At 36.1% G+C, this 20,464-nt stretch overlaps 1 protein-coding gene across 3 annotated transcripts in view; it reads right to left on the bottom strand.

Annotated features, from left to right (window-relative positions):
- Positions 1-6,076: 6,076 nt before the first annotated feature.
- Positions 6,077-20,464, bottom strand: part of plppr5a (phospholipid phosphatase related 5a) — a 43,625-nt gene continuing 29,237 nt past the window's right edge. The window contains exons 5-6 of one of the 3 annotated variants that reach the window (XM_046863589.1): positions 17,108-17,230; positions 6,077-9,426 (exon numbers count right to left, since the gene is read on the bottom strand). In XM_046863589.1, coding sequence (XP_046719545.1) covers positions 9,397-9,426; positions 17,108-17,230 — 153 coding nt within the window. In that variant the 3' untranslated portion in view covers positions 6,077-9,396. Of the gene's footprint in view, positions 9,427-17,107; positions 19,371-20,464 lie in introns of all 3 variants that reach the window. The other 2 variants (XR_006927593.1, XR_006927594.1) reach the window with 2 other exon arrangements.

Raw genomic sequence — 20,464 nt, 5'->3', positions numbered from 1 at the left:
CGTGTTTAGTAATAGGTACTTCAATGCAACCTGTGGTCCTGAGCTATTATTATAGCCACCAGTGCCATGTATTCCTGTCCCATTCCTTTCTTTGGATGCGTTTCTCTCTAATTGGAGACCACTCTGTGAATCCTGGGATAATTTCATATCCACAGCTTAAAGATCCATGAAGTTATTAAGCAGCTCAAGAACTTCGAGTTGGATTTGAACTGTAATTAATATCAGCAGTTTACTTAAATACAATGCACAGGACCACAGGTCACATTAATATGGCTCCTATCAGTGCACAGCTCAACAATGATAAATTTGTAAAGAATGGATTTGGTGCCACCCAGATGACGATGATTCTGTTTTGACTGGTTTCTCTAAAGGTTTCTTCCTCATGCCATCTCGCCGAGTTTTTCCTTGTTACAGCTGCTACTGGCTTGCTCACTAGGGCTAAACTTTAGGGAACACACTTAAAGGCACTAAATCTGCATAATGCATTCTTCTATACAACTTTATACTTGTTGTTGTTTTTCTTTAAAGCTGCTTAACAATGTCCATTGTTAAAAGATCTATACAAAATAAAAATGATTTGATTTGTTTTATATGTTAGCACACTATCAAAATTTATTGCACTTGTTATTACTTGACAATGTTTTTGAAATAATGCTCCACTTAATGTCTTTGACATGTCTCAAAGCTCAGCTTGACTGACATCACAAAGCAAATACTGTATATCACAACAAATGAAATGTTATTTGTCACATAAAAATACATACAGAGTATGACATGCAGTGAAATGCTTTATACGACTGTCCGGCATGAGGGAATAGAATGGGGAGAAAAATAAAACAAGGAAAAAGAAGGCAGATAAATAAAGAGTATAAACTATGTAAGATATAAAATATATAAAGACACACACACACACACAATAGTATGTACTTAAAGTTCTCAAAGAAATGGCATTGTTTTAATGTATGAGATATAAACCAGAGATGTTTGTTTATAGCTTTAATGAAGTCTTTGTTTTAAAGCTTTAATCAAGTATGTTTATTTCACAAACACATTGAAAATGCAGACACTTGATCTAATAAACATGCTGCATAATTTATTTACATCTAATTAAAACTTAAACAATGAACAAGATTATAAAATGAATTGGTTAGTTAATTCTGAAGCTAGACAGCACGTGTGTAGACTTTAAGAGTGACAGGAGTTATTTAAAGCCCATGCTTAAGCCAGCAGGCAGAGTAAAGAGCTATAAATCCGAGCATTTGGGACAGTCCCATCCAGATCTTCCCTCTGATACACCTATCTCTGTTGTGTGGCAGTCGATCGCTTCGTCAGTAGGAGATAAGAGAGCTTTGGTAATGGTTAGGATGCACACATTCAGTTGCAGGGAGATGTGTTTAACTGGCATAGAGACACAGAGTTTGATGGGTTTAAAGTGGCCTGATGTCTACAAGCAAGAGTTATATATAGAGAAGGGTTGATAATGTCTAGAAAAATAATTATACTAAAAGCACAGCATATGCATAGGGTTGATTTTTTTTTTTATCAGATATTAGAGCACTCCTAATATTTTTTCATCAAGGGTTCATCTCTACTCACGGCCTTAACACTCACAATCTGATTTACCCAGATCAGGCTTCCCTGTTACTTGGCTTATGTCCATATTAATCTGGTTAGATGTGAAAACATTCTCCCCCAAAAAAAAATCAATCACACTGAAACAGAAAAACTGCATATATACATACTGCACATGTGAGGCAGTGTATTTTTTTCTCAAGAACTTATTTAATCACTATCTCTTCAAATTGACTCTTCTGACTCACAAGATTCACCTTTTACCTGTTTTAGAGAACTAGTTGATCATTGGTTGATCTGATGCCGTTCACTCGCCCTTATTAGTGACATTCAAGATTCACCTGCAGTCACATTAACCAAAAAACATTTAATAGAAATTTAAGCTTGACAGATTCTGACAACTGATATAACTATTTTGCATTCAATGACTTGTACAATGAACTAATGCAGAGATGTTTTGGGGTTAAAACTATTCAACTGTGTTACGGCTAGACCAGGTGTCAAAACCGGAAGTAAAACAGATTGTCTTTTATTTGGTCTAAACATGCAAACACAAGAGAGCTTGCGATGAGACTTTAGCAAATGGTAAACTTAATTGAGTGCTTCCTTTAAAGTGTAGCCAGGAGCATGGAAGCACAGGGAACAAGAGCGGTAGATAGTCCAGGTGATCTACAATCGTAACTAGTAGATCGGATGGTGAGTGAAGGGGAATAGGGACCTTGTAAAGGGGACGGGTAAATGGAGGACAGGTTTAGGTGATTAGTAGAATGGAGCGAGAGTGTTGAGTAAGGAGGAAGGCATGACTGGTGGCTCCCTGACAAGGTGAAACCAGTATCATATATTTTGATCAACGTCACATTAACAAGAAATAATGTACAAAACAGCATACAGTTGTGCACAAGCAAACAAATGAATGTACTAAAACATATACACAAGTGACTAAATGAAGTGAAGGTTGAACAAGTAGTTTTGATGATTTTATTTCTGATCTGAAAAATGCTCCAAAGCAACTGAGGAAAAACTGTAAATAATTTGGGTATATGTTTTTTTTTCATGATTATATTATTTCAAACCGATTTATATTGTGCAGTCACTTACATTTGGGAACTAAATACATTTACAGTTAAATGTTTTCTTTAACAATTCCCATTATTCACAAATTTTACACAAATTTCAAAAGCAAGATACATTTTGGCGAAATGTCCAGAGTCTCATAGTGTTTTCTAGCCATTAAAGTGTAGTATTTAACTTTGTAATAATGCTGAACTAAATAAATGATAGTGAAATCTGCCCTGTGTTTATAGATGATGCTTGAGTCGCAATGTCTCATTTTGACACTATACAGTATAATCTAACAGAAATAACACTTCTTTCATCCTCACTGAACCAGCAGCAAATTAGAAAACATAGAGCACCAGGTCTTCCTTGCTTTAATCAATAAAAGGAGGAAGTAATGTGACAGAGTGAGGGGTAGCCTGTGGAGCTTTTCATTTATCTCTATAGAAATCCATCCATTGTGAAAGGGAGCGTTTGTGAAAGGTTGTATTTGGAGTGCGATCTAGTGCGATTCAAGAGGACTGACAGATAGCATAGCCTCGCTGGACCAGGCTTTTTATTCTTTTCTCTGCCTCGCTTTCTCTTCCTGTCCTTCTCTGTCTCAGATGCTCAGGAGAGCCTGGAGTGCTGTGGTATACTGTGAAAGAAAGAAGCACTCAGCCAGTCAGCCTGCTGCAGGATAAAAATCTACTTTAATATGTCTCCTTGTGCAGGATGGCCCTTTAAGGCATGTAAAAGTCTTCTTGTAAGTGTTTGGCTCGAGGAAACAGCTATTTTTAGTTCACTGAACTAAACCCGGCTTTGCAGAGCTATCTGACAAGTGGGAAAATGCACAAGTTGTGGATAAAGAAATTCATTACAGAATTCATCTTTACTTTGATGCTTTAGAACTTAAAAACGTTGCACATCTTATACAATTAATGTGTAGATTCTTGGGTAATAATAGTCATCATTTTTGTCTTTTATTCAGAACTAGTGTCCTACTTGTACATACGGTGAAGGAGTACAATCACAATCTTATTTAAATGTTTTTTATTCAATTATATTTCTTCGGTACCTGCTTTCTTTTGTACCTGCTCGGCATAGATCTAGATGAACACTGGACAAGAGACAGTTATAAACCCAGAGAGTAACATGCAATTACACATTCACCACTACAAGCAATTTTAAATAGCTACACACTTACTGGTAGTTGCAGAGGAAACTGGAGAACCTGGAGTCAACCTAAATAGACCTAAAGATGCAACATCTTAGTTTCTGGAACTGGATAAAAATTAAAGCTCAGGATCAGGAACTGTGTAGAATATCTTTATCATGTCAATTATTTTCACATTTTGTATACTTCACACACTATATATTTACAAAATTATTGGGACATCTGACATCTCCAGCCTTTTCCCAAACTGGTACCACAAAGTTGGATACAATTGTATAGGATGTTTTTTAAATTTGCTAGCATTATATTTTCCCTTTATTTGAACTAGGGGACCCAAACTTGTTCCAGTGTCCCTGTGCGCAAAGTGAGTTTTTATCCAGATAAGATGAAGGATCTGGACATTAATGTAGGTGGTTTATGTAGAATTTGGTCATCAGTGGTGTTTGAAGGTAATGAGCTTGGCAAAAGCCTGTACTTTTTTAAAATCCTTAAATAATTTCTCAAAAGTAAGTATTTGTCTCAATAAACATCTCATTGAAATCAGAATGACAAGTCCTCATGTCATGTCAGTATGATGGTGCACAATTTCAGTATTTCCTGATGTAAACTACAGTTTTGATTACAGTGATTTAAACCACACAAGGTTGAATTTCTTCTATATGGCAGATATAAATTTCAACAGCACAAATTCATTTATTCGAATGCATATTTAATTTATATTGATTGCCAGAGACTGGACAGGATTTACACTTTTACTGTACTGTACTAGTGTTTGTTCATTTCTTGATGGTTCATCCATTTTTAATTCTGTGTTTTTCTCTGTCTGTATACGCTCGTCAAATAAAGATTCACAAGATTCACCTTTGACCTGTTTTAGAGAACTAGTTGATCATTGGCTGATCTGATGTCATTCACTAACCTTCATTAGTGAAATTTAAAAGTCATCTGCCCAATTTAACTTTTCAAGACACATTTACAAAAAAAAGTTTAACAGAAATTTTTGTTTGACAGATTACGACAACTGGTTTAACCATTTTGCTTTCAATGACTTATGCAATGATCTGATGCCCAGATGTGTTGGGGGTTAAGACTATTCAGGTGAAACCAGTATATTATATTTTGATCAACATGACAAACAACTGATAATGTAGGAAACAGCAGACAATTGTTCACAATGAAATGAATGTACTAAAGCATTCGCAATTTGGTCAAAGCAACAATAAATGCTTTTATTATGTGCACACGTGACTAAATGATGTGGAGGTTGACTAGTAAAGAATTTTATAACTAAAAAACTCTATTATGGACACTACTATATAAGAAATGCTGAGTAGTTAATCCTGAGTAGTTAACTGTAGTTGCTAAAAACAATAAGTTCAAATATCAGGACTTTCAGAACTTATTAGTTTTATAATTAGACATAAGGCAATAAAATAAGATCTGAATAATCAGGATAGGGTTAAGAATAAAAATGGGTTTAGTGGTTATACCTGAAATGAAATCCAGCCCTATCTTCCCAGATGGGTTAAGATTCCTATGAATTTTGCATGAGATTAGGCCATGGGCAGCCCAGGCTACTGGGCTTTGAGCAAAAACTCTAATGTTAATCTCAGCTGCAGGCTGGAATTGGTTTCTGCTTCAGTTGGATAAAAGTAACTATGAATAAATGTAAAATGCAAAATTCTGAATTCATAAAGACACACACCATATGACTTAATATCCATCTGTTAATTGGTATAGTTAACCCTAAATTTAACCCAACATCCAAACAAATACATAGAATAAAAATGTACTGTTAGCATTTTCTTTTAATTTTCTTTGGATTCCATCCATTCAGCCATCCATCTATCCATTAATCCGTCCATCCAGCAACAAGCAAGCAAATAAACACATGGACGGACGGACGGAAGGAAGGAAGGAAGGAAGGAGGGAAGGAAGGACGGACGGACGGACGGACAGACAGACAGATAGATAGATAGATAGATAGATAGATAGATAGATCTAGGCAGCATTTTAGACACTAATACTGTAGATCTGTATAGATGTATAACCAGAATGCATAGATCAATTACTATTAATATTTTATTACTATTGGTCTTGTTTATACAGTGTTTTTCTCAGTGGAAAATGTTCATTAGCTCTAAAAGTGTTCAGACTGGCAGGTTTACGAGGGCGCTAAATGATGGGTTGAAACAAGGGTGTTAAATCAGACCCTACTTTCACACTAGCAAGTGACTGGCAACCTTTTATTTGTACAAGTACTAAGCTGTAATTTCAGCAGAGACACAAAAATAGTTTGAAAAATATGTTCATTTAATAAATTGGATGCAATTTACAGTATAAGCATGACACAGTTAAAACAACAATCTCAGAAGATTCCTAGGACCGATACAATGTAGTCCAATGTTCTTTAGATTCTGCTCCTTACAACTTTACTTCCGACCTGCAATTAGTTTCTATTTGTCAGGGTAGTAGGGAGAGGACAGAAACTACACTTCCCAAAATCTTATTGGCTTTACTTTAATAAATGACACTATGTATTTCCCACAAACACTGTTGGAAATTAAATATTATTCCATTTTAGCCTGTTATATTTGACCTTTATTAAATACAGTATATAGTGATATTATGGAAAAAAGAAAATCTTACAAAAATTAGCCTTTTCTACTTAACTTCTATATAAAGCTACTTCTGTTGCACATTGGACTGTATAGACAAACTTTATAGTTCACAGATGTTTGATGAGACTAGACATTAATATTTAAAAGATCAAGAAAGTACTTCTATGCATTGTCACATTCCATAAATGGCATGACTTCGTGAAATGAGAACACTCCCTACAAATGAATCTCACATGCTGAAACCAGCTTATATTACCAGCATACTGTACAAACAAAATGGATAATTTCTTTTTTTATTTTTTTACATATAAACCACTAAAACTATTATATATAATAACTAAAAATATATTATATATTATATAATAATAATGGTTATATTTGGTTTGCATTGTTTGCATTAAGCATAAATATGTTTGCATAATGTTTGTAGTTAACATATTTTTGAATGAATTGATTCGGATTTTCATGTTAAATGAACGTTAAGATATAGAAAATGTTATATTGCACATAAACAAATAACTAAAAAACACACAAATGCTGTAATTAAAAGCATATACTGTACAGGGACAGGTATTGGGATACCTCACGTTTCCAGACATATGTGCTTCTTCCCAAAACTTTTACCACAAGGTTGGAAGCACACAATTGTATAGGACATCTTGGGATGTGGAAGCATTAAATTTTCCTTTTATTTTAACTAGGGGAACCAAACCTTTTCCAGGATGGCAATGCCCCTCTGTACAAAGCCAGCTCAATAAAGATGTGTTACATTGGTGGGAGTAAAAGATCTTGAGTGGCCTGTTATGGAGCTCTGACCTCAATCCTACTGAACATTTCTGGGAAGAATTAAAATGCTACTGCAACACAAGGTCTCCTCACCTTAGTTACAACAGTACCTGACTTGATTTTTCTGATGTTTTTCTAGCTGAATGAGCTCAAATCTGCACAAACAATCTAAAATCCAGTGCCAAATCTTCCCAGAAGAGTACATTATTATAACAATTGGGATGTTCAAAAAGCATACAAAAAATGTATATCCAGGTGTCCACAAACTTTTGTCCATATAGTGTACATTTCTGTTTGTGTTTTGTGTTTGTGTTTCTTCCATGCTTTTAACCCGAATGTAGCTGTTTTAGTATTCTGATTATGAAGGTACCTACTTTTTTACATCTTTTTTTTGAATCCCCCCCCCCCCCACAAAAAATATCTGATAAAGATTTGTACACACATTTAAACTCCAACATGAAATGTGTTAGACATATTAGACCTAGATGAACAATAAACCATGCGCTGGCCTTGAAGAATGTGAGTGTGCCACATCGGGAATAAAGAATGAGAATAAATGATAAACAGCCCTGTCACATTATGATCTCTCTTTAAGGTAAAGATATCATTTAGACTTAAACAGCAGATTGTCTGACAAGGCTCAACTGATAAAACTGTGTCATCCTGTCATTATGTGGAGCACATGAAGAAGGTCCTTTAACCCACACACACACCCAAAGGATTCACAGAGGCTGGACAGTGTGTACAAAATCTAAGCATGTCTAATCTTTCGTGAGTTCTTTAATCTCCAGTCAATTAAATGTGCCGGGCCTGGCTGAGCCGCTGCCTCTAACGATGACACCAAAATCAATCTTAGTTGACACTTATCACATCTCTCATACTGCAGACCAGAAATGACCAAAACATCTGTAGGACCATGTTACTCGGCTGTGTGTGCAACTTTATACACATTTTTAAACAGATACTGGAAATCCACAAAACAATTTCCAATAGCAAACTATTTCGTTATATCGCAGCTCTGTTAAATTCTCAATTCTGATTGGTCAGACAATGTTAATTATTAAAAGTTCCAGCTGCAAGCTTTATATTAACACATTCGGATTCATCACAATATGAAACCAATTCTTTATATTACACAGGGATTTGTATAAGAGATGCTCCACATAAGCAGATGTAGGAAAAAAAAACGTATATAAAAACAGGTGTATGTCTAATTGGAAGGAGTCGCTATCACACTTAGTAACAGACAGACGTAAAGCTATAAGCTTTATTTTTCAAGCATACTGTAGGAAAGTCTTCCAGATGTGTGGCTTTGAGAAAGTTAAAGATTGTTTAACTAGTCAACAAGTTTTGAATAATCTTAACAAATTAAAGAGAAAAGAAAAACAAAGTCTGTTGACTGAACATATGTTTATAGCTGCAATAAAATAAATGATAACACAAACAAAGTTCACAGACATTCCATAGCAATAAATGTAGCTATAAACAGACAAAAATTATATGTTGTGTTTTAGTTGAAAAAAATCATTCAACTAATTCTACAGGGTGGACCACGGAAAAGTAGCCCGCCAGACAGATGGACAGTCGGCAGACAGAGAGGAAGGGGCTATGGCCGCCTCCAATGAGCGTGGCACCAATATTGGAGACAGGCTACTTTTCCGTGGCCTACCCTGTATGACAGCACACCCTGTCATGTTTAATTCCTTACTTAACAGTTTTTTCAAAGAAAATCAATCATCACAATCACTAGGAAGAATACAAATAAGATCCCACAAGAGACAGATTAAGTAATCTAAGTATTGCTCAGACAGTGGTATTAATGCACACTATATATGGACGGTAAAATGAATTTATGGATCATTAATAAATCATACACTGAGAAACTGTTGTAACATACAGTACAAGCTATTTATACATAAACCACGTGTCAAAATGTCTTAACTAAGACAGCTTCAATTCCCGTCATCGTGTATTGAAGGACAGTGATACAAACTGGTCATTGTTATAAAAATAGGAATATGCACTACATTTGGTAAAAGAACAAGACAAGGAAAATTTGGGTTTATAGGTAGCGCTGCAGAAATTTATGGTAAAAAAAAAAAAAAAAAGGTTTACGGTCCCTCAAAAATAACATTGCACTTGTTTGTCAACAAAAAGAGCTGCTGGGTTTTCATCGGATTCTGGAATGTTCTCATGATATCGTCGTCATGTGACCTCGGCATAGGTTCTAGGACTCTGAAAACAAAAAAATATTATATTTATATAGCTTAAATATATATTATATAACAGGATATAATATAATATCTGTTTAAAGATAGATAGATAGATAGATAGATAGATAGATAGATAGATAGATAGATAGATAGATAGATAGATAGATAGATAGATAGATAGATAGATGTCTAAGTAACTGGCAACAAAAGAACAGCCTATGTGAACATGTCAAAACTGTAAGGGCATCATATTCTGCTTCAGAATGTCACAGTACATATTAGAATCCAGGTTTCTCTCAATGACCTGCAGCTCCCCAGTACCAGCAGCACTCATGCAGCTCCAGACCCTGATGCTACCACCACTATGCATGACTGTAGGTAAGACACAATTTTCTTTGTTCTTCTCACCAGGGCGTCGCCACACATGCTGGAGACCATCTGAGCCAAACAAGTTTGTCTCATCAGACCACAGGACATAGTTTCAGTATTTCATACTCTTTGACTAGTTGTCTTCAGCAAACTGTTTGCAGACTTTCTTTTGAGCCAACTTGTGTGGCGTATGGTCTGAGCACTGACAAGTGGACCTTCCGCTTCTGCAACCTCTATAGACAATGCTGCAGCACTCATGCATCTGTTTTTTGAAGTCAGCTTCTGCACCTGATGCACAGCACAAGGACTCAACTTCTTTGATCGACCCTTGCAAGGTCTGTTCCAAGTGGAAGCCATCTTGTAAAACCCTGGCCACTGTGCTGTAACTCTGTTTCAGGGTGTTACTATTCTAATTCTCAAGTCTTTAGAGAGTCTTTACCATGAGGTACCATGTTGAAAATCCAGTGGTCAGTATGAGAGAATTGTACTCAAATTTTAACTGGTCTTAAACAAGATATACAAATTTATATGGTCCAGCAGACAAAAACATGAACATGATGAAAAAGACATGTGGCTTATATATATATATATATATATATATATATATATATATATATATATATATATATATATATATATATATATATATAAGGAAGCCACAGATACAGTGTGAGGGTATGATATGGCAGTGTATTTTTTCATGTAATCATTGTAAAGGTAACTGACACAATGTCAGATCTGGGGTGATTTTACATTGCAGTATAAACATGATCAAAGTAAACATTGTAAGCATGTAACAGCAGAACCATGAAAGGCATTTAAATGGCAGTGCATGTGGTTGTGAACAGTGGATGTTGGTCAGTTTCAGAAATAGCTCAATGCACCAATCCTAAGACTGGCTCAGAGTAGTGTTGTACAGTGTAATTGCTGTTGGTACAAATTACCTCCTGTGCAGCTGCTTTCTAAAGCCAAGCTAAATGAGTCTCCTGCTGAAGAAGCTCCACTGTGTAGGTCATATGGGGGTGTTGTTTTATTGTCCAGAACGGCTGTGAGTTTAATGAGTGACCTCTTTTCCACCACCATCCCAAAGAAGCCCAAAACAGACGCAGCCGTTTTGATCAGTTTGTTAAGCTTTTTTTTTTTTTTTTGCATTTCTAGCATAATATTGCAAAGAACAGTGCACTGGCTTCCACAGACTGGTAGAAGTGTCCTTTTTTTTTTTTTTTTTTTTTTACATTCGAAGTACCTAAAAGGAGCTTCTTCAGAAAGTAGAGTCTTCTCATCCATTTTCTGAGTTGACCTTCTAGTCCAGATTGTTGTCAAGAGTTATTTATAGGTGTTATCCAGCTCAAGATCCTGCTAATGGAGCTGGTTGCAATCTTCTTTCCTCCTGTAGTACAACACCATCTCTTTGGTCAGTATAGTGGCTATTTAACGTTTTGTTATATCATGTGAGGAGTTTATCATGACTAACACTCTAACACTCAACTGAACAGTTCACCTAGTTCACCTGTTTCATGTTTGCTTCCATAAACCAGCGTATGAATTTTGTTAAAGCTTCCCTTAGATACCTCCGCTCCACATATCCAAACCCTTTGATTATTATTTAGTATTAAAAAATAAATGACATTTTTAAATTTTTCAAACTACTTGTATGGAGCTGAGCATTTACTAATAAATTAATTATTATATTTTGCACATTTATATTATAGGTAAATGTAAAAAAGTATACTATAGATTTTGCCCCAATTTTAATAATAATTTCATTACAAAATTGGGGCAAATAATGGACAGTAGTGTTTTATGGGGTGTCCCTTAGTGCTTATGGGAGGTCTGGGACTTCTCCCCAGCCCCCTCAATTTGAACATGGCCAGTTCAGTAAGTTTAAATAGCTCCTTGTGTTTGGCCATTTCCCAGTTTATTAATAGATTTGCACTGTCGTGTTTGTCTAATTGATTGACCTTTTTATGATTCTGCCTAATGATTTGGATTTGAAGAAAACAGTGCTTGTACATAAAGTAAAAAAAAAAAAGATTGGGATGGAGCCTGTTATTTGGGTAGAGCTGGGTGATAGTTAAAGTACAGCATTTAAAATGTACATCATTTATTGGATCGGGGTGGTGTTAATTTTATTGTTACAGTTCTTATGGGTAAAGTTAGAGTTTAGGGTATAAGGTTAGTTATAAATTATTCCTCAACATGAGATCCTGAAAAATCCTCTGCACAAAAAAATTAAGAATTAAATGCATTTAGGACCAATAATAATAAAAAGAAAATCCAGATTGAAGTCACTTCACTACGCTATATTAATATTAAAGCTGTTATATATTTTCACAGTTCTTTATCAGTCATCAGTAATTGAATTTATTATAAACAAAAGTATTAAATTCATTTCATAAAGCATTATCAGTTCTAAGTCAAATACCGGGTAGAGAGCCACCCCATGCTCTGACGAATGCCTTTGCAATTTTCAAGATAAACGATGTAGCCTTGACGTAAGCCATTACGGAGTGAATGCTAGCCATGCACTGCAGACACACGTAGTTTGTCTTTGGCAGCAGGATAATCTTGATGGACTGCCTGCTGCTTCCTCTAAACGCCCTTTCACTCACCCTAATATGAATCCAGAATGAATTTGGGGAAGTCACATTGATCTATTCATCATATAACTACAACAAGCACTGCTTGTTGTACAATGCAATATAAAGCATTCAGAGACACAAATATGCACATGCCTGAGTGTAATGCTGAGTGCTGAAGCTTAGATTCTACAGGGTGATTGCTAATTACTGCCCTAGAGGAGACTTCTTTCCTGTGTGTCTTTTATTCAAACAGGTGTGTTCTAAAATAACAATCCCAAATGGCTAACATTCAAGTCATGTTTCATGTGCACTCACTTTATGAACGACAGAGTATGGTTTCTGGATTAACATTTGGGTCATATTCCTATTCACAAATTATATATCAGATTTAGCTTTGTAGAATCAAGCTTCCACCCACTAGACTCTAGCATTTATATCACACGTATATATAACACCCCAGTTTACTGTTATACACATCTAATATGCATAAACCATCCCATGTTTGTATTCTCAAACCACTCAATCTAAGGTTTACATTTACGGCATTTGGCAGCTTGGAGTGGCTGGGATTTAAACTCATGACCTTCTGATCCAATGCATTAATTATTAAGCTACCTATATTCCTGCATGCGTGATTGTGTTTCTACAATATATAATTGCAAATATGTTCATAATGCTTTCATTTTGTACTTGCTATAACCAGTAGTGACATTGATTATTAAAACATTGCATTCATTCATCAGGTAATAACAGGACATGTGTACAGACACACTGAAGATGCAACATAAGGATTTGTGTGTGATTACTTTACAATCAGATATAAGTTATTGAAACATATAGTCTGTTCAAAATGGAGTCTACCGCTTTCCATTTCCAATGCTATTTTAGGTTTCATGAGGGTTGTGGTGTATAAGGGGTGAAAATAAAATTGGACATGAAAAACACAGAACCCATTATCAAAGTCTTTAGTATATCGCAACCATTATCCCATTAAGTAAATCCTCTTATTACTTAACATTTGCAAAGGGGACTTAATTAAGTATTACATAAAATCCCAGCTGTAGTGTGAGGGTTCAATTAATCTTTTAGAGAAATAGACCCACTGCTTTAGCCCTCTGCAGTTATTCAGTGGAAGGAAAATACGCACGTTTCTACAATTTTCACCACTTTATAAAGTTGGCCATGTAGGAGTAAAACATTTAAAGGGACATGCTGTTCCTAAGAGAGTAATTATGATGTCAAATCTAATTCAACTTTATACCAGACAGCAGAATTAGAAAAAAGTTGGTTATTAAATTAGCTATAACAACATTTTTAACCATATTTCTGACAGACACACCACACAACCAGATGGTTTTCTCTAAGAAGGGCATTTATTTACCATATTTGGATGGACTCTACAGTGTCTATGCTTTGCAACCGCCAGAAAAAAGCGGTAGCATCAAGTTTTTCTGACAGACAGCTAAAAGAATCATGATAAAATTAGATTTTTTTTTATTTTATGTGTTTTATGGATATTAATACTTAAAATAAACCTGGTCAGGTCATTTTCAGAATGACTAAAATCTAGCACAAACTTAGATAAAGACATATTGCAGCAATCTTGTGGAAATCATCAATGCAACTGCATGATCGGCCTTTAAAATGTATTAATAATGAAGATCTGAACGTCAAAGTAGGCATTAATAATCTTTCTTTCACAAGCACAATTTGGATTTCCATTTTTATGTAATATGTATAATGTTCCACATGGGAAAGTAAAACTAGTGCTACAATACAGACACTCCTTCTTCAAGTACACAGAACAGATGATGCATTAAAAATTACAGTACAGAAGAAGAAACCTTTAGTCCCTCTAATAAACTTGTGTCTGATCCTTGTCACTCCCAATTGAAAATTGCAGCATCTTTAACTCCACCTCCAGCTCCGCCTCTTATCTTTTTTTGTCAATGCCACTCTCTAAGCCATACAGCATAGCAGGTTACCACAGTCTTATAAACCATCACTTTCACTCTTGTAGATACCCTCCCATCATAAATCATTCCACCCACTCCACCCTGCCTGCACTATTCTCCTAAATTCTCTAGCTCACCCTTCATTACTTACACTGTTGAACCCAGGTACTTTAACTCATCCACCTTCACCACCTCTTCTCCCTGCAACCGCCCCACTCCACTGCATTTCCTCTCATGTACTCTGTCTTACTCCTACTGACTTTATTCCCTTCTCTCCAGTGCATACCTCTACCTCTCCAGGTATTTCTCAACCTGCTCCCTATTCGTACCACAAATCACAATAATATCTGCAAACATCATAGTCAATCCGGACTCCTGTCTGACCTCGTCCGTCACCCTGTTCATCACCACTGCAAACAGGAAAGGGCTCATAGCCAATCCTTGATGCAGTCCAACCTCCACCTTGAACCAGTGTGTCATTCCTAATGCACACTTCACTGCTGTCACACTGTCCTCATACATGTCATGCACCCCCCTTACATACTTCTCTGACACACCTGACTTCCTCATACAATACCACAACTCCTCTCTTGGTACCCTGTCTCTACGCTTTCTCTAAATCCACAAACACACAATGCAACTTCTGACCTTCTCTATACTTTTACATCAACATTCTCAAAGCAAATAATGTATCCGTAGTGCTCTTTCTCAGCATGAAACCATACTGTTGCTGACAGATGGTCACCTCTTCTCTCAGCCTGGCTTCATGGTGTGACTGATCAACTTTATTCCCCAAGAGTTACTGCAGGTCTGCACATCTCCCTTATTCATAAATAAGAGTACCAGCAAACTCCTTCTCCATTCCTCAGGCATCCTCTCATCTTCCAGAATTTTGTTAAACAATCTTGTTAAAAACTCCACTGCCATCTCTCCTAAACATCTACATGCTTCTACTGGTATGTCATCTGGTCCAACCGACTTTCTACTTTCTAGCTGCTCAAACTTCCTCCCTACTAGTGATATCCACGTCCTGCTTCACCATCTCCACATCATCCAAACTTTTCCTCATCTATATGCTTCTCAACACAATCTCCTCATTAGTCAGCACACTTCCATCTGCATCCTTTATTGTTCTAACTTGCAGCACATCCTTCCCTGCTCGGTCCTTTTGCCTGGCCAATCGGTACAAATCCTTTTCTCTTTTCTTAGTGTCCAACTTCTCATACAGCTCCTCATATGTCTTTTCCTTTGCTTTAGCCCCATCACTTTTCACCTGCTGCCGCATCTCTTTGTACTCCTGATCCCAATTCTGTTTCACCAACCTGCTCTCCTCATTCCACCACCATGTCTCTTTGTCTTCCTTTCTTTTTCCAGATGTCACACCAAGTACCTTTTTAGCCGTCTCCCTTATCACTTCTTTAGTAGTTGCCCAATCATCCAGCACCTCTTCACCACCACCGAGCCCCTGTCTGTCCTCTTCCGTGAATCTCAAACTATACTCTTCCTCCTTCAGTTTCCATCATCTTATTTTTTTCAGTCCTTACTTTCCTCTTCTTCTTCTTCACCTCCAATGTCATCCTACAGACCACCATCCAATGCTCTCTAGATACACTTTCATGAAAACTTTTTATGAAAACTTTTAGATATTCATGAAACACTAAAAAATGACATTTTGAGGCATGTTTTAAGAATCTGCTTCGCTGTTCTAAAGTCCTGGGTCATCACAATTCAGTGAAGTGTAGAGAAAAAAATGTATCTGAATAGGAAAATCTGTCCAACAGTTTTGAACATGGCCACATTGGTGTGAATAAAAAAGAAAAAAAGGTTTAAAAATGGATTCTGCAATTGAAAATCGATGTACACTCACTCACCACTGCAAATGTGTGTGTGTAAGCAAGAAACTAAGAGTGAAACGAGATTCACAAAGAGTGTCTTAGGCATTAAATAAAAACTTTGGAAGTACTTCAGATTCAATAAAAGCTCAGGGAGTCTCGACAAAGCACTGCTATATATAAAACACTACCATAAAATATTTTGAAAGCACCATAAAACTTGCTACAAGCTCATTAAATTGGACAGCTGTAACGTTAACCAGAGGAAAGCCTGAAACTTCATGTGTGACCTTCATGTTTAATGCTCGTTTTACCAGTTTTGGTTAAGTTTTAAGCACATGAAGTATGAGCAGAAATTAGCATGTAATTGCAAACACATGATATATGTACTGAAACCCACATACACACATTGCATTTGAGGTTGATGTGCATTCTTGTGCTCTATGAAAAGTGGGTTTTATTTGTCATGGAAAGGTCGACTGAGCCAGAACTACACTAACCATCAGCCTCAGAATGTCACATCACTAACGTCAAACACACATACACACACACACACACATTTCCTGTTTCACCTTAATTAAAACAATCATATAAAATGTAGTTAATGAGCATCACATTCAAGCTGTGGTGTTTGTGTGATGTTGGGTGTACAGAATGAATGTGCTGTAGATAATTCATGTAGTCAAACCTATGCAGGTTAAATTTAACACTAAATTCAATCTTCTTGGTTCAGATTTACGTCATTATACTGACTTCAATCTGAACCAAAAAGAATGAATTTAGTGTTAGATTTGATGTGACTATTGTATTATCTGAAACAGAAGGCTGACATTAGGTTAATTGTGCCATCTTTATGGTGCTTTTCATTTTGGCCTCTGAAAGTGCATGGTGCACCTTTTTTTCATCAAAACTACCTGGGATTAACTCTGATTACAATATGAAAAATTGTTACTTCAATACTTTACCTGTGAGACGATGTATTTCTCCATCCTGGGCTCTCCAAGCATGGGAGCGGTAGAAACATTCTCCTCAGGCGGTATTTCACTAAGCAGAGATTTTCCTTTGAAGTTCTTCACCACACAAACCACCTTTGACAAACGCATAAAACAAACAAAAATGAAAGAAAATAAGCATTTTGAGCCTCCACAGAGACTCGTGTGTGTGAACCCATTGGTGCCTTTTGGCAAAAAACATAAATGATGGTTTATGTAACTTTGCAGGGTCCCTCGCATGGATAGTTGCCCTAAATGAAGTATTATGTGTCCTACAGCATTATCATCCATTATCGAGACCAAAAAAAACATTTTTAGTGAGGCATGAACAATATAGGCAATGTTCCAGTAGATAGTAGAGGATGATTTTAAATGGAGCACCGCACAAAGCCCTATGGTCAACTCGATAAAGATGCAGCGATTTATCATCCTCTTCAATGCATGCTTACTATCTACAGCTATTTCTGCACAAGATCGCTGGTCAGCATTCTAGTTATATAATTTTCCTTTTAAATTAATCACATGAAAAATAAACATTAAAAGCTGCCTGTGATCCAGTACAATATGATTTCTGGATGATACAATGCGAGTGTTGCATAAACAAACATTAAACATTTAAACATTAGTAAGGAATTTGAAGAATGAGAATGACTTTTTTTTTAAGTACTTGAAAAAATTATGTAGCAGAGTCAATAAACATAAATTAGTTCAGTGACTCTTTAAACTAACTCGGTTTCTGTAGCAAATTATCAGTTATAGTTTCTATAATCTATAATGTCATTGAATACTCGAACCATATATTGATACCATGTGACGTTAGGATCCTGAAAGAGTTGAGTTTCTCCTTCCCCTCTCTGCAGACTCTAATCTCCACATGAAGAAATAGGTCAGCATGTATCACGTCTTGAGGAAACACTTACTTTGCACCCAAAACTAACTGCAATTATACTGTCTCTTAACTTGAATCAGCCAAGCAACAGCTCCCACATTGTACACACACACACACACACACACACACACACACACACACACACTCTTGAATACTGACCTTTGGTTGTCTTGGCACCATGGTGCTTTGTCAGAACTGTGAAGCACACTTGGTCAAAGCCATGACTTTGGCTTTTCCTTTTCAAAGCTGTCCTATATTAAAGCAAGTTGTCTATTTTTTATTTATATTTTAGGCAATATCGAAAACTAATTGCTACATTTTATTTTCATTTGGGTCATGTACCTCTAGATACCTGACCAAATTATCTACTGAATATAAAGGGGACTGGTCCATGCTAACTGCAATGTGAGAAGGGACCAGCACCCACTAGGCATGTGCTGATCATTTACATTTATATTGACGGACATTGCAATGCAGTTTCTAAAAAATGTGCTAAAAGTACAAAGATACAAAAAGATTTTTAGAAATGCTGTGATATTTCTAGTAGACCCCGGATAACAGCTGAAGGAATAAAAGGGAAGTATTTGGAATCATTTGGCAGATACATTTATTAAAAGCAACGTCTGACAGAATCTAATCCAAGCACAATGTCATGTTAAGTGTTTTGCTCGAGGGCTCAGCAGTGGTGCTCTGGAAGACCTGGGATTTGAACTGATAATCTTCCAATAATAAGCTCAGCATGTGAGCTACCACAGCTCTGGAAAGTTCTGTTCCATCAATAGTGATAACTCCTGGGGCCAGTAGTTTAGTATAAAGAACAAAAATAGCCCAAGAACTGAAGCCTAGAAAATTTCAGTAATGTAGTTCTGTGGTTATGATTCTTGCCACATAGTAAAAAAAAAAAAAACTAATTGTGAAATAAATTAAGTCAGTTTCACTGCAAATCAGCAAAAGTAGATATAAAGATTTTGGAGTTTCCTACTGTAATATGAGATGAAAGATGAAGAATACCTTCCCTGGCTTTGTCTAGAGTTCCAGTGGCTGAAAGACAGGTAGATAGTTACAGTAGAATATTAAGCCTTGTATTCTGGTTTGTTAAACACATCTAGAACTATTAAGTCTATCCCATCTAAGACCATGCATGCTGCCTGGCAGGTAATGCACTGGACTTCAACTTTCAGGTTGTCTGTCCACAAGGTGGTGCCATGTCAGCATTTTGGGTTGAACCTGCCATGGGTGGCCTTGTTACCAGCTGTTTGTCTGTAGCCACCATCCCAGATCTGAACCCAGGTCTGCTTCATAGGTGTCTTCAGGATTGCTCTCTTTGTCTGACCTTTCACCTCAGATCTGTTCACAAAGTGTGGTTGTACTTAACACATCAAAGTCCTCTTAAAATTGCACAAAGGTTCAGAAAGGTACATATGTCCCTTCAGTAAGACAGATCGATCCTAAATGCAAACCAAATCAAGATTAGATCAGACAGTATGTAAGAAAAATAAACTTTCTTTACATCTTCTGATGGCATCAGTTCTATGGAAGTCCTAAAAGGCCATGCATTATAATATTTATTTACTTATAGTGTACTAAGTTAAGTACTGGTCATGAGGGAACAATGTTTGTTATGTCAAGATCATGAGAAAATTAAGTCGTGATCATGAGAATACAAGAAAGTAAAAAATATTATAACGCATGGCCTCTTCAACTGATCTAACTGCAAAAAAGTCTACAAAAGATATCCAACATTCTGTATCTCATGCATAGTGTCTGAGACCAAACCAATGTTAGAAACAAGTTGCAAGCTTACTAAATGCCAAGCTTACTAAATGCCAGAACAAATTCCCTGTTTACAATGTACAAATGGTACATAAAGATTTTTCTGATTCAAACAAATACATTTCCATTTGCTTCAATATGACAAAGCAATAAAAACACAGTGACCCATGGAAATAGAGGTTATGGCTGGCACAAATTTCTCTTTCACTGTGAATCCTGAAGGGAAAGAATTTGATTTTGCGGTGTAGTTTTCTGTATACGCAAATAAATGCAGCAGCTTTGGTGACTTATAAAATGGCATCAACTTTCAATCTCGCATGCTGTTCCTGTAACTGGGCCTTAAATCTGAATAAAAGTAGCATGCATATATAATATCAAGAAAAGTAAAAAAGTTTTAAAAAAAAAGCATTTTTTAATTTTAATATTTATCAAAATTACGAAAATTGATGAAAAATGACATCATATTTATTATACATGTAGTCAAACTAACTGCTAGAAGTGAGACAATAATTAATAAAGAATAATCCTGATGAAAAATTAACTTATTTCATAAATGATTCAATAAAAAAATAAATACTGGTAAAAAAATAGATTGATTAGTAGGATAAAGCTTACAATGACTGAACTGGGGAGAACTAGACAGGAGAAAACAACAAAACAATTTGTAC

Source organism: Silurus meridionalis, chromosome 12, assembly GCF_014805685.1.
Source record: "Silurus meridionalis isolate SWU-2019-XX chromosome 12, ASM1480568v1, whole genome shotgun sequence".
Classification (NCBI taxonomy): Eukaryota; Metazoa; Chordata; class Actinopteri; order Siluriformes; family Siluridae; genus Silurus; species Silurus meridionalis.
The sequence above is the reverse complement of the archived record's forward strand: the minus strand, read 5'-3'. Positions and strand labels throughout refer to the sequence as shown.